At 47.5% G+C, this 14,717-nt stretch overlaps 1 protein-coding gene across 2 annotated transcripts in view; it reads right to left on the reverse strand.

The window, feature by feature from the left end:
- Positions 1-14,717, reverse strand: part of BROX (BRO1 domain and CAAX motif containing) — a 46,206-nt gene that overhangs the window by 24,527 nt on the left and 6,962 nt on the right. For both annotated transcript variants that reach the window (XM_068232870.1, XM_068232871.1), the window contains exons 2-4: positions 11,131-11,268; positions 6,860-6,966; positions 2,531-2,627 (exon numbers count right to left, since the gene is read on the reverse strand). In XM_068232870.1, the coding sequence (XP_068088971.1) occupies positions 2,531-2,627; positions 6,860-6,966; positions 11,131-11,231 (305 nt within the window). In that variant the 5' untranslated portion in view covers positions 11,232-11,268. The remainder of the gene's footprint in view (positions 1-2,530; positions 2,628-6,859; positions 6,967-11,130; positions 11,269-14,717) is intronic.

The following is a 14,717-nucleotide window of genomic DNA, read 5'->3' on the forward strand; positions in this document are numbered from 1 at the left end:
ACTCAACTGACTCCAAGGGCCTGAGCCCACTGCTGCATTTATAGAAACGCATGCATCTTTAATATGTTTTTGAAATGCATTTAATGAGTTTTTATAAACTAAGCAGTGGGCTCAGGGCCTACTGGTAGGATAGATTTTTATGGGACGCTTGCTTAAACCATCTCCGAACACGGCATGGAACTTTCCAAAATTGTCCCTCAGGGTTGACTAAAAAAGTAAAGTGTGTGGACACTGGTGAAGCTTGGCATTCCAGGGCTACATACTGCTGGGCAATAGCGGTCATTTAGAACTAACACTAGATTTCAAAGTGTCCCCCCCACTATTCCCTGGTACCATGCCACTGTGGCTGGCAAGGAGTCACCGATACACCACCGCTGCTAGTGTGACCGGGCCCTTATAGTGAATGGGGCGGAGTCACACCATACACCACCGCTGCTAGTGTGACCGGGCCCTTATAGTGAATGGAGTGGAGTCACCAATACACCACCGCTGCTAGTGTGACCGGGCCCTTATAGTGAATGGAGTGGAGTCACCAATACACCACCGCTGCTAGTGTGACCAGGCCCTTATAGTGAATGGGGCGGAGTCACACCATACACCACCACTGCTAGTGTGACCGGGCCCTTATAGTGAATGGGGCAGAGTCACCGATACACCACGGCTGCTAGCGTGACCGGGCCCTTATAGTGAATGGGGCGGAGTCACACCATACACCACCACTGCTAGTGTGACCGGGCCCTTATAGTGAATGGGGCGGAGTCACCGGTACACCACCGCTGCTAGTTTGACCGGGCCCTTATAGTGAATGGGGCGGAGTCACACCATACACCACCACTGCTACTGTGACCGGGCCATTATAGTGAATGGGGCGGAGTCACCGGTACACCACCGCTGCTAGTGTGACCGGGCCCTTATAGTGAATGGGGTGGAGTCACACCATACACCACCACTGCTACCGTGACCGGGCCATTATAGTGAATGGGGCGGAGTCACCGATACACCACCGCTGCTAGTGTAACCGGGCCCTTATAGTGAATGGGGCGGAGTCACACCATACACCACCACTGCTAGTGTGACCGGGCCCTTATAGTGAATGGGGCGGAGTCACCGATACACCACCGCTGCTAGTGTGACCGGGCCCTTATAGTGAATGGGGTGGAGTCACACCATACACCACTGCTGCTAGTGTGACCAGGCCCTTATAGTGAATGGGGCGGAGTCACACCATACACCACTGCTGCTAGTGTGACCAGGCCCTTATAGTGAATGGGGTGGAGTCACACCATACACCACCACTGCTACCGTGACCGGGCCATTATAGGGAAAGGGGCGGAGTCACCGATACACCACCGCTGCTAGTGTAACCGGGCCCTTATAGTGAATGGGGCGGAGTCACACCATACACCACCACTGCTAGTGTGACCGGGCCCTTATAGTGAATGGGGCGGAGTCACCGATACACCACCGCTGCTAGTGTGACCGGGCCCTTATAGTGAATGGGGCGGAGTCACACCATACACCACCGCTGCTAGTGTGACCGGGCCCTTATAGTGAATGGGGCGGAGTCACCGATACACCACCGCTGCTAGTGTGACCGGGCCCTTATAGTGAATGGGGTGGAGTCACACCATACACCACCGCTGCTAGTGTGACCGGGCCCTTATAGTGAATGGGGCGGAGTCACCGATACACCACCGCTGCTAGTGTGACCGGGCCCTTATAGTGAATGGGGTGGAGTCACACCATACACCACCGCTGCTAGTGTGACCGGGCCCTTATAGTGAATGGGGCGGAGTCACCGATACACCACCGCTGCTAGTGTGACCGGGCCCTTATAGTGAATGGGGTGGAGTCACACCATACACCACCGCTGCTAGTGTGACCGGGCCCTTATAGTGAATGGGGCGGAGTCACCGATACACCACTGCTGCTAGTGTGACCGGGCCCTTATAGTGAATGGGGTGGAGTCACACCATACACCACTGCTAGTGTGACCGGGCCCTTATAGTGAATGGGGTGGAGTCACACCATACACCACTGTAGCCGACACCATACACTACCCCTGCCAGGGTGAATGAGCCTGATGCAGGTTTGGAAATGAAATAAAGCACCTGAAAGGTTAGGGCTGGTTCAGACGGACGTTTGCAGAGCGTTTGCTGCCAGCGTTCGGGGCTTGGCGTTAAACGCTCCCATTCAAGTGAATGGGAGCGTTTGTACCAAGCTTTTACGCGCGTTTGCACAAACGCGGCGTTCGGGTCCCGATTTTCACTGGCGTTCAAGGAGCCCCTGGAAGCTACATGTTGCTTCCAGGGGCGGTTAACCGCGAGGGGTAATGTCCCTCTAGGGGAAGAAAAAACGCGACCGCATCCGAACGCAATGCGAACGCTGCTGAAAGCCTGAACGCATCATGAACGCAACGCCAACGAACGCGACGCCTCCAAACGTCCGTCTGAACCAGCCCTTACTTTGGACAATAGAGACATTTTTACATCCAGTTATAGAACAGACTGACATTGTTATCACCGCGCACCTGGCAACATTGCCCTGCAGGGTGTCCGTCCACTTGAAGTTCTGGATAAACCGCAGCTTGTTGTCCTGAGTTCCTCCATCCAGTGCATTAATAAAACCTGATGGGAGAAAAAGAAGTAAAGGAAATAAGCAGACCAAACCCGGGGACAACAGCTGTCCTATATCTCATGCAGCACTTACTAGCACTGCTTGCTTGTGTCTGTGTACAAGTACTGATAACCACTTCACTTCTGAGGTTGCTTTCACAGTTCAGAGCAGCTCCGATTACTTTAGCAATAACCTTATCACCCCTAAATTATCTATCTATATATTTTTTTCAGGATAAATTAGTTTTTTTTTTTTTTTTAGCCCAATCTACACGGTACGATTCTTTGTGCGATTCGATTACAAGACAAATAACATTTATATCGCGCTTTTCTCCTGGCGGACTCAAAGCGCCAGAGCAGCAGCCACTAGGGCGCACTCTATAGTCAGCAGCAGTGTTAGGGAGACTTGCCCAAGGTCTCCTACTGAATAGGTGCTGGCTTACTGAACAGGCAGAGCCGAGATTCGAACCCTGGTCTCCTGTGTCAGAGGCAGAGCCCTTAACCATTACACATTCCAGCCACAGATTACGATTCTATTTACGATCCGATTAAATCAGACATGTCCGATCGGGATTCGATTTGATTCAATTCGATTTGTGATTGTTTTGCAATGGCAAATCAAATTGAATCGAATCCCGATCGGACATGTCTGATTTAATTGGATCGTAAATAGAATCGTAATAGAATCGCATAGTACAGATGGGGCTTTTAAGTAATTGCCTTATTTTGTATGCATAGTAAAGGGAAGGTCCGAGGACCCTAAAAATAAAAAATCCACTTACCCCGGGCTTCCTCCAGCCGTCCTGTGCCCTCGCCACAGCTCCGGTAGCTCTCGGTCCCCTCCGGTGGAGATGCTGACCTCGCCAGGTTGGCTTCCGCGTCGGCTTCTCCTGCGCTCAAGCATGCGGCTCACTGGTGACGCTGACGTAATCCGGACTGTACTATGCAGGGACAGAACTACTGCGCAGTACAGTCCGGATGATGTCAGTGCGGCTTTGAGAGCTGCTTGCGCATGCACAGGGGGCATCTTGCGCCGGAGGGGACCCAGGCCACCATCAGTGAGCGGAGCTGCGGCGAGGGCACAGGACGGCTAGCAGGGGCTGGAGGAAGCCCGGGGTAAGTGGATTTTTTATTTTTATAGTGCTCGGATGTGTCCTTTAAAAACGGAAAATAAGGATTAAAAAAAATGAAAAAATACACTATTTATCCATTATAGCTTTATTGTAAATAGTTCTAGCGTACATTAAACCCACACATTTTATTTGTCTACTAGTGACCTAAGCCCGTTTGAAAATGGGCTCTAGGTCTGTCACCAACACGCGCGCACCCACCTGTCGTGTGCACACGTGCTCCCACCACGCGCACACATGCCCACCCGCTCAGCCGGCCCGCCCTGCGTCCTGTCCCAACAGCTGTCAGTGCTTGACATGCGCAAAAGCGCTGACAAACGGAGAGGACGCAGGGACACTTGCAAAGTATTACGAAGGATCTCTCCTGTTTTTTTGAGACAGTTAAAGCGGACCCAAACCAAACATTTTTTTAATTCAAAATATTTAGTTGAACCACTCTGACACATACAAGATAAATACGGTAAACACTCCTTCAAGGCTATGAGCATTTCAGTGCCTGCTTTTCACCCTTCTCTTTTCATAACTAGGGTTATACAGGTGGCAGCCATTAGCAATTCCTCCTTTGCTGGACACCATCTACACCACCAGTTTGCCGGATTCTGTCCTGGCAATTTGAAAGTAAGGGAGGGGTTTCTCCAGTAAATGTAAAATATTTTATAATTGTCATCATGCAGCTGATTCTTATAATTTAGAAAGTAGATTTTATTTCTGAAATCTTGTATTTTTATTTTGGGTCCACTTTAATATGCGTTTATCATGTATCAGGCACAGACTCTATAATTTACTCACTGCTGCCTCTCTCTTCTCCTGCAATGTTTACTTTACACATATTTACTCTCTACTACTGCCCTTGAATTCCCTGGGGGGGGGGGGGGGGGGTGTCATTCCTTTTCAACTCTGTAGCCTTTTTAACAGCTAATCAAGTCAATTGGAATTTGCATGTGATGTGCAAACTTATTCTGCACGAATTACGTTTTTTCCCCCCGTATGCAAACGTGAAATAAACGCATTTACTTTCATTGGATGTGCAGTGAACATGATTTCACATGTTTACAAAACGCACGCGGCAATGGCATGTTGCTCCATCCAAGTGCCATTAAAGTGTGCAGTGAGTAGGGAGGCTGGCCAGCACATTTGGATAAATCCTCTTCAGGGAGTGTCTCTATAAAGAATAAAGGCCATACTGAGACTCGCCCATGAGGAAATGAGCTGGTCCAAAACCTGATGGTTCTGTCAGATTACTACTACCTACTGTAAGTGACAGCAACATAGGAGAAAAGTAATTCATGTCTCATTTCACTCTGGAAGAAATGTACTTCTTATTTGTACGTGTTTACATTTATTTTAAAGTGGATCCGAGATAAACTTTTACTCATTGCATAATTGTGTTCCTTTCATATAGTTTATAGGGCATTCTTCAAGCCAAATACTTTTTTTGTTTTGTTTTAACACTCTAATTCCCTATAAACTGAACAAGCCTCGCCCACAGCTCCTTTTGTGCCTTGGCACTGTAGCAAGGGTTTATGGGAGCTCAGTCTGGGCAGGAGGAGGTTACTAGCCATTTATTTCAGAGGCAGAGGGGAGGAGGGAGGAGGAGAGGGGACTGAATTAACACACAGGCAAGCTGATAGCATCTCCAGCCCTCAGTCTGTGACAATGTGACAAACAGAACATGGCTGCCCTCATTGTATCACAGGAATAAATAATCATACACTTTTGACGCAGTTTGCAGCTAGATATGCTAAACTTTAGATAAGATATGTAGACAAGTTACTTGTTAGTTAGTTTTTCATCTCGGATCCGCTTTAAAGAGACTCTAACAAAATTTTCATCCTTATTTCTTCTATCCTATAAGTTCCTATACCTGTTCTAATGTGGTCTGGATTACTGCAGCCTTTTCTAGTTGCACTGTCTCTGTAATATATCTAATCTTCTTTTCTTTGTCAAGCTTTGCCGACCCAGGGAGGAATGGGCTGCCTCTGTTGTAATGAATACAAGTTATGTGCGCCCCCTGCAGGCTCTGTAAGCTTTGTTTATTTCTCACAGACAGCTTGTCCTCTGCAGTTTGTGAGGCTGAGGGGGGAGGGAGCTGCATATCATGATGCTGAGAAACTGTGACATTCCCAGACTGGAGTGGAGATATTTCACTATGTAATAAATACCTGCCTAACACTGGTGATTAAAAGTCAGGATCGTGGCAGGGAGCAGCGGAAACGGCAAAGAGGGATCCAGGAGATCACAGTGACTCGATTGGTATGTTTTTATTGTACAAATCGGACAGTACAGATTCTCTTTAAATGTTACACTTTTCGTAATAGTGGTCCTTTAAAGAGACTCTGTAACAAAATTTTCAGCCTTATTTCTTCTGTCCTATAAGTTCCTATACCTGTTCTAATGTGGTCTGTGTTACTGGAGCCTTTTCTAGTTGCACAGTGGCTGTTTTATCTCTGTTTTATATGATCTAATATTCTCTCTTCTGGCTGAGGCTGGAATGTGTGGAATGTGCTGCACTGCTTGTCATTGGCAGAAGCTATACACACCCTCTCCAAGCTCTGTATGAGTCAGAGACTGAGCTACTCTCAAGCCTATCACACTCTAGTTAGAAGCCATGTCTTTTGTTTGTAAACACTGCCTAAAATTGGCAATTACAAGCCAGGATTGCAGCAGGGAGAGGCAGAAACAGCACAGAGGGGCCCAGGAGAACATAATGAATAGAATGGTATGCTTTTAATTGTAAGAATTTTAGAGTACAGATTCTCTTTAAGGTGAAGCATAAGTAAGCTTTATGAATCAACCCCATTAGCCCTTATTTAATTCACTTTTCTCAGAAGTTTTCTCCTAGGAGTTAATTTTCCATCTTTTGTTTGAAATAACTTTTTCATTTTGCAACTACAAAAGTACCAAAAGTTGGTGAAAAAGTACTGCCAAAATCATTCTAATTTCTTACTTGCTGGTGGATTAAAAGGTATTTTTCGATAAGGTGTTAAGATATCATCTAGGAGAAAACTTGCAAGAAGAAGTGAATTGGATGCATTTTTTTTGGAACAAATGCCCCTAGTAGACAAGGGCCCTATTGCTGGCCTCCATATGCCGCCCCTCAGCTGGGATACGCACCGAGCAGCAGGGAGAAGTAAGCGTCCGATGCGCTCTTCATCATGTCGGGGGTGCAGGTGACGTCGCTGAAGAGCTCCAGCATTCGCGCTCTGGTGGATCTGAGATCACTGCAGGTGAGACAGGAAAGGGTTACAACAGCCATGCACACATCAGAAGGAGGAGGTCAGAAACAGCACTGAACATCAGGCACCATTATACCAGTGCAACTCCTCTTTTCTGCCTGCAGAGGTCACTGCTGTCCACTGGAAGACTACAAAAGGCATAAGAACAAAAACAAAACTGGCTTATTTGAATATAGTATAAATAATTTCCTCCCCATGACACAAATAATATGATTTCCACCAGTACAGATGCCTCGTTTAAAGGAAACCAGACACAAATATGAGGGCCGTCCAGAAAGTGCCAGTAGTTTTCATTGAATAAAATTTAAAGAAACATTTTATTTTATTTTAGACATGCTGGCCCATATGTAATTAATTTTCTCCTGAGTTTTCTCACCTTGTCAATAAAATGCCTTTTAACCTCCTTGCCGGTTATCCCGAGCTCAGCTCGGGGTAACCTGCATAGGAGGATTTCTCAGGCCCCGCTGGGCTGATTTTCAAATGTTTTTTTCCCTACACGCACCTAGCACTTTGCTAGCTGCGTGTGGTACGCGATCGCCGCCGATTCGCCGCACCGCCCCCCCCCCCCTCCAGACCCCTTGCGCAGCCTGGCCAATCAGTGCCAGGCAGCGTTGAGGGGTGGATCGGGATTCCCTCTGACATCCCGACGTCCATGACGTTGGTGACATCATCCCGCCTGGTCGCCATGGCGACCGGGGAAGCCCAGCAGGAAATCCCGTTCTGAACGGGATTTCAAGCTTACTCTGATCGCCGAAGGCGATCGGAGTGGATAGGGAGATGCCGCTTGTCAGCGGCTATCATGTAGCGAGCCCTGGGCTCGCTACATGATTTTAAAAAATTTTTTTTTTTTTAAAAGTGCTGCGCTGCCCCCTTGCCGCCAGAATTGTAACGGCAAGGGGGTTAAAGGACAACTGAAGCAAGAGGGATATGGAGGCTGCCAGATTTATTTAATCAATACCAGTTGCTTGGCTGCCCTGCTGATCCTCTGCCTCTTACCTTAACCCTAGACCCTGAACAAGCATGCAGCAGATCAGGTGTTTCTGACATTATTGTCAGATCTGACAAGATTTGCAGCATGCCTGTTTCTGGTGTGATGCAGCCACTACTGCAGCCAAGTAAATCAGCAGGGCTGCCAGGCAACTGGTATGGTTTAAAAGACAATAAATATGGCAGCATCCATATTCTTCTCACTACTGTTGTCTTTTAAGCCACCAGCAAGCAATAAAATACTCAACATATTTTTATTAGTACTTTACACCCACTTTTTTATACTTTTTTCAATTGTAAAGTGCTGACAAGTTATTTTAAAAAGTTTAAAAACGTATGTCCTAGAAGAAAACTCAGGAGAAAAGGTTAATTGCGTACGGGCCACTACGTATTCTCCTCCTAGAAGTTACGGTACATTTCCAGCTTGTCTTTAAAGGATACCCGAGGTGTCATGTGACATGATGAGATAGACATGGGTATGTACAGTGCCTAGCACACAAATAACTATGCTGTGTTCCTTTTTTATTTTCTCTGCCTGAAAGAGTTAAACATCAGGTATGTAAGTGACAGTTTCTGCCCAGGTCAGGACTGGGCGGACGATAGCATAACGCTCACTGATAAGGAAAAAGGCTTCAGAGAGCAGGAAAGAGATAAAAAGGGTCTATGGTTCATAGGTTTTAGCTCTGGCATACTTCAATGAATGGGTCATTGAGCAGAGACAATCAAAAAAACAGTAAAACTTAAAAAGTAAATTTAAATATAAAATAATATGTTCATCTCATCAGTTTTTCACCTCCTATTTCCTTTAAAATAAGAAGTGTGCCTGCCAGACACAAATTAAAACCACTTAACGACCAGCTAACGCACATAGGCGTCAGCAGGTCTTAATTGGGTTACCATGGAAACATCCGCTCGATCGAGCGGCCTTTCCATGTCAGTTCACGGAGGGTGTATCCGTGAACAGCCAGAGAGCCGCCGATCGCGGCTCGCAGGCAAAATGTAAACAAGCGGGGAAGAAATCCCCGCTGTTTACATCATACGGCGCTGCTGCGCAGCAGCGCCGTAGGGCAGATCGGCGATCCCCGGCCGCTGATTGGCCGGGGATCGCCGTCAGTTAATAGGCTGAAGGCTATCCTACAATGCGCAGGACGGATATCCGTCCTGCGCACTTCCCAGCCAGAGCGAGAGGGCGGAAGAGGTAAGGAAGGCGGAAAACGCTGCGGAGGGGGGCTTTGAGGAGCCCCCCCCCCGCTCGGCCACACAGAGCGGCGGCGATCAGACCCCCCCAGCAGGTCATCCCCCTAGTGGGGAAAAAAAAGGGAGAAGTCTGATCGCCCTGCTGTATTCACGATCTGTGCTGCGGGCTGCAGAGCCCACGCAGCACAGATCTAACAAAACGCCCCTGGTCCTTAAGTGGTTAAATAAGAACTCTAGTGAAAAATAATGTAATAAAAAAGTGCTTCATTTTTACAATAATTATGTATAAATGATTTAGTCAGTGTTTGTCCATTGTAAAATCTTTCCTCTCCCTGATTTACATTCTGACATTTATCACATGGTGACATTTTTTTACTGCTGGCAGGTGATGTCAGTGGAAAGAGATGCTGCTTTCTTTTTTTGGCAGTTGGAAACAGCTGTAAACAGCCATTTCCCACAATGCATTGAGGTCCACAGTCCACACTGTGGGAGGGGTTTCACCACAATATCAGCCATACAGACCCCCCTGATGAGAAAAGGAAACGATTTCTCATGGGAAAGGGGGAATCAGCTACTGATTGGGATGAGGTTCAATTCTTGGGCACGGTTTCTCTTTAAAGGGACACCAGAGATGACCGCTTTGGCATAAAATAAACATATCCCTTAATAAATTTTACAAAATAAATACTATACCTGGTATTTACCCTGCTCTGGTGTGCCGTTTTTTGTGTTGTGTTTTTTTTTTTTTTTTTTTTACTAAAACTCCATACGAAACATAGTTCATCAGAAAAGCATATTATTTAGTGGGTTGTGTGCAAAATGAAATCACCATTTCTAAAAACCTCTTATGACTAACAAATATAGATAAAAAAAGTTTTTTAATATACCCTTACATTAGCAGCTCCTCCCATCTCATCACAGCTCTCTGTGATGCTGTGAATATACAGAACAGGAAAGCAAAGCCAGAAGGGTGCAGGCTTGGGCTTGAAAAAAACATCAGAGAAGACAGACTCACCTATAATGATTCCTGAGCAAAGCCAGACTGAATGCTCAGTCAGGGATTTTATCAGGGCTGATAACAAGCAGGCCGAGCAGTGCAGAATGAAACAGAGAGCAGGGTAGGGGTTTTCTCTAATGTTCCCAGTGATCTATATGGTAAAATACATGAGGGTGCTTCGAGACTCTGTAACTTGAAAAAGATCCCCTGGGGGGTACTCACCTCGGGTGGGGGAAGCCTCCGGATCCTAATGAGGCTTCCCACGCCGTCCTGCGTCCCACGGGGGTCTCGCTGCAGCCCTCTGAACAGCCGGCGACAGGCCCGACTGTAATTTCAATATTTACCTTTGCTGGCTCCAGCGGGGGCGCTGTGGCTGCATTCGGCTCGGAAATAGATGGAAATACCCGATCTCCGTCGGGTCCGCTCTACTGCGCAGGCGCCGGAGACTTGCGCCTGCGCAGTAGAGCGGACCCGACGGCGATCGGGTATTTCCGCCTACTTCGGAGCCGACAGCCATCAGAGCGCCTGCGCAGGAGCCAGGAAGGTAAATATTGCGTCACGGCTGTACGGAGGGCTACAGCGAGACCCCCGAGGGACGCAGGACGGTGTGGGAAGCCTCATTAGGATCCTGAGGCTTTCCCCACCCGAGGTGAGTACCCCCCGGGGAACGTTTTACCGTTACAGTTCCTCTTTAAGTTACACTGAACAACTTGCATGACAGATAAATCCAAAACAGGCGTTACCTTCTGAACCATGCCGAGATGAATTGAGGAACACCATTAACTGCCATGGCACGCTGACGCCTGACGTCTAGCGTCTACTAAAAGGGCCAACAGGCTCTCTGTCAGATAGTGCTCTGCAGTATACAGGAAAGTTTGCAGATGATAGGCCAGTTGTAGCGGCTTTCTAGCCCAGGATTTGAGAAGCTATGGCCGCACCTCATCTACAGCATCACTATGAAGGCTCACCTGCATATCTTGGATGCCGCTTGAGTAGAAGCCACTCCATAGAGGTTGAAGGACACAGGGGCCGTGGCCTTTAAGGGGTTCCTGTGAAACCAGTGGGTCATGTTGGCGGAGTTCTTTCTTCACTAGATTCTGGATCTCCTGTAGGAAAGGGAACACAAGTCATAAAGGTTTCTTGCAGAGACTTACACCAAACAATGCGGTCACAACTATGCTTGGGCCACTGAGAATACAGGAAATACATCTAAAACAGCATAATTGTTGTGCTTAAAGGACAACTGATGTGAGAGGGATATGGGTGGCTGCCATATTTATTTATTTTAAACAATACCAGTTGCCTGGCTGTCCTGCTGATCCCCCGCCTCTAATATTTTTAGCCCTAGGCCCTGAACAAGCAGACAGATCAGCTGTTTCTGACTGAATTCGCCACATGCTTGTTTCAGGTGTGTGAATCAGACACTACTGCAGCCAAAAGAGATCAGCAGGACTGCCAGGCAACTGGTATTGGTTAAAAGGAAATAAATATGGCAGTTTTCTTTGGGTGTCCTTTAAAAGGAAGGTCCAAGCAAAATTAAAAAATGAGTTTCACTTACCTGGGGCTTCTACCAGCCCCATGCAGCCATCCTGTGCCCTCGTAGTCACTCACTGCTGCTCCAGTCCCCCGCTGGCAGCTTTCCGACCTCGGAGGTCGGCGGGCCGCATTGCGTACATTTTTACGCATTCCCGTTAGTGTAGGAACATTAACTCATACATTTTTACGCATTACTGGCTCAATGCATAAAAATGTACGCATTGCACCAGTAATATGTAAAAATGTTACATTAGTACAAACACATACATTTTTACGCATTACTGGGTCGATGCATAAAAATTTACGCATTGAACCAGTAATGCGTAAAAATGTTACATAAAAATGTATGTGTTTGTGTTATTGTAACATTTTTACGCATTACTGGTTCAATGCGTAAAAATGTACGCATTGAACCAGTAATGCGTAAAAATGTATGTGTTAATGTTCCTGCACTAACGGGAATGCGTAAAAATGTACGCAATGCGGCCCGCCGACCTCCGAGGTCGGAAAGCTGCCAGCAGGGGACTGGAGCAGCAGTGAGTGACTACGAGGGCACAGGATGGCTGCATGGGGCTGGTAGAAGCCCCAGGTAAGTGAAGCTCATTTTTTTTTTTTGCTTGGACCTTCCCTTTAAGCATTGTTTTGTGCTCAGTACCAGAGGCTGGTCTCTGTAGAAGGAACGGCTTGATGATGCTCCCCCTCTCCTCGTCATCAGATCCTCGTCACATTCAGACGTGAGGCTGAGAGGGAGCTCCGCACTATGCGGCCATCAATGGTCCTATTGTCATAGAGGGGCATCAGCTGTACAGTGGGCAGTAGAGGACTGCGGAACACTCAGACATACAATGTCCTTGCTGGGTTTGCCGTTATCTTGTTCTTGGCAAATTAGGAGAATAATGCAGGAAAAACAATGACAATTCCATAGTAAAGAATAAGCTGACCTATAAAAATACTGCTGTGTTTCCCTGAAAAGAACGCTCAGTGTAATTATCCTTAAAACAGAAGGTATTTGCAATCATTCAGCTTTAAAGAGACTCAGAGCTGAATGAAACAAAACGTTTTATACATACCTGGGGCTTCCTTCAGCCCTAACCGATCGGATTGCTCCCACGTGGACGACCTCCGATGTCTGCAGCGCCGGTACCAGGTCCCCGCCCTTCCGTCAGTCACAGCCAGTCTGGCATAAGAGAAGTGCGCTGTTTGCGTATCCCTCCAGCAGCCGCTGGAGAGATACGTAGAGGGCGCACTTCTCCGGAGTAGACTGGCTCCGACTGACGTAAATGCGGGGACCTGGTACCGGCGGTGCAGACATCGGAGGACGGCGGCGTGGGAGCAATCCGATCGGTTAGGGCTGAAGGAAGCCCCAGGTATGTATAAAACGTTTTGTTTCATTCAGCTCTGGTACACTTTAGGGCTCTTTCACACCAAGACGTTGCATTTTAGGGGATGTTAAGGTCGCATAACGTTCCCCTAACGCAACGCATGGTGGTGTTGAAGTTGGATGTCAGATTGAGCCGCGTTATGCGGCTCTTGGTGCGCCGTTTTCGTTCTATACTGATAGAACGAAAACGGCGCATGCGTCAAAAGACTGTGGAGACCACGTGATCGAAAACACTCCGCATCACGTGGTCCCGCCAGCCAATCGTCGCACAAAGCGGCCGCTCCAGGAAGTAAACATGTTACGTTAGCAGAGTGCAGTGAATATTAATTAGCCATGTGGCTAGACACAATAGCGGACTCTCCCCTCCTCCTCTCCTGACATACATTACTGAGAATGTGCAAGCAGTCTAACGCAGCCACATAGGAGTATAACGCACAGCATGCTGCACTTTCATTAAACGTGCAGTGTTATACAGTAACGCAATGAGTGAACTGTGAACAGCACATTGATTTTTCAGTGCTGTGAGTTGTTAAGAGAGTGACTGTGGTTTCCCATGATGCATCACTACTGAATATGCAAATTCTCTCTTTATACCCCTGTAAGTTAGGCTTGCATCCAGAACTGCTGGTGTATAGGGAGCCTATAGCATATACATTTTGCAGAGCCACATCCACCCCACATGCAGACAGCCTGTTCTCATCAATGCATGGCAGTGATTGGTATGGCTCTATGGCATGCGCTGGCTTCTTCCTCCCCTCCGCATGCACGGCAATATGAAGCGCAGCAGAGGGAGGGGGACATTAGAGGAGGAAGAAGCCTGTAAGCCTACGCAGAGAGGACCTGCAGTCTTCCTGTTCCAGGTCATGGCGTGACATTTCTTCAGAGTCGCCAATCCAATGTAATTTACAGCGGGCAGACCAGGAGGAGGAGCGCTTACAAAAGGGGCTGGTGAGTGTCTCCTCTTTACCAAACAGATGGGCATACTTAAATGCATTACCCACAGCCTCTGCTCAGGGTCCCTTTAAAGCTGAATTATCGCAAATTCATGTTTTTTTTTAAGAAGGCAAACCACACTTAGCATTGCTTTTTAGTAGGAGGGGTTTTCAGTCTCTTTTAGCCCCCTATACTTTCCTAGTGGTACTGGGCCACCCTCAGCTGCTTGGTTACTCTGTTGTACTGGTCCAAGCCCTATTTCATACAGCCTTATCAATCCCTGCCATGTACTGATGAGGACCAAAAGTCTGAAACCGGCTGTCTGCATGTGGGGTTGGTGTGGCTATGTAAAATGTAAAGCTATAGGCTTGCTATACACCAGCGGTTCTGGATGTAAGCCTGGCTTCAGGGGCATAAAGAGATAATTTGCATATTCAACAGCAGTGCATTGTGGGTAACCACAGATGTTCACTTAAAGGCACTCAGAGCTAAAAAAATAAAAAGATTTTATACATACCTGGGGCTTCCTCCAGCCCCATCCGCCATCCTCTGCTGCCCGCAACTTGGGGAACCGGTAATTTTGGGTCACCCCGAGCTGCTTGGGTACTCTGTTGTGCCCTGAAAATAAAGGGCAGCACAGTGGCATAGTGGTTAGCACTCTTCCATTGCAGTTCAAATCCCAGCCAGGTCACTATCTGCGCAGAG

This window comes from Hyperolius riggenbachi, chromosome 4, assembly GCF_040937935.1.
Source record: "Hyperolius riggenbachi isolate aHypRig1 chromosome 4, aHypRig1.pri, whole genome shotgun sequence".
Classification (NCBI taxonomy): domain Eukaryota; kingdom Metazoa; phylum Chordata; class Amphibia; order Anura; family Hyperoliidae; genus Hyperolius; species Hyperolius riggenbachi.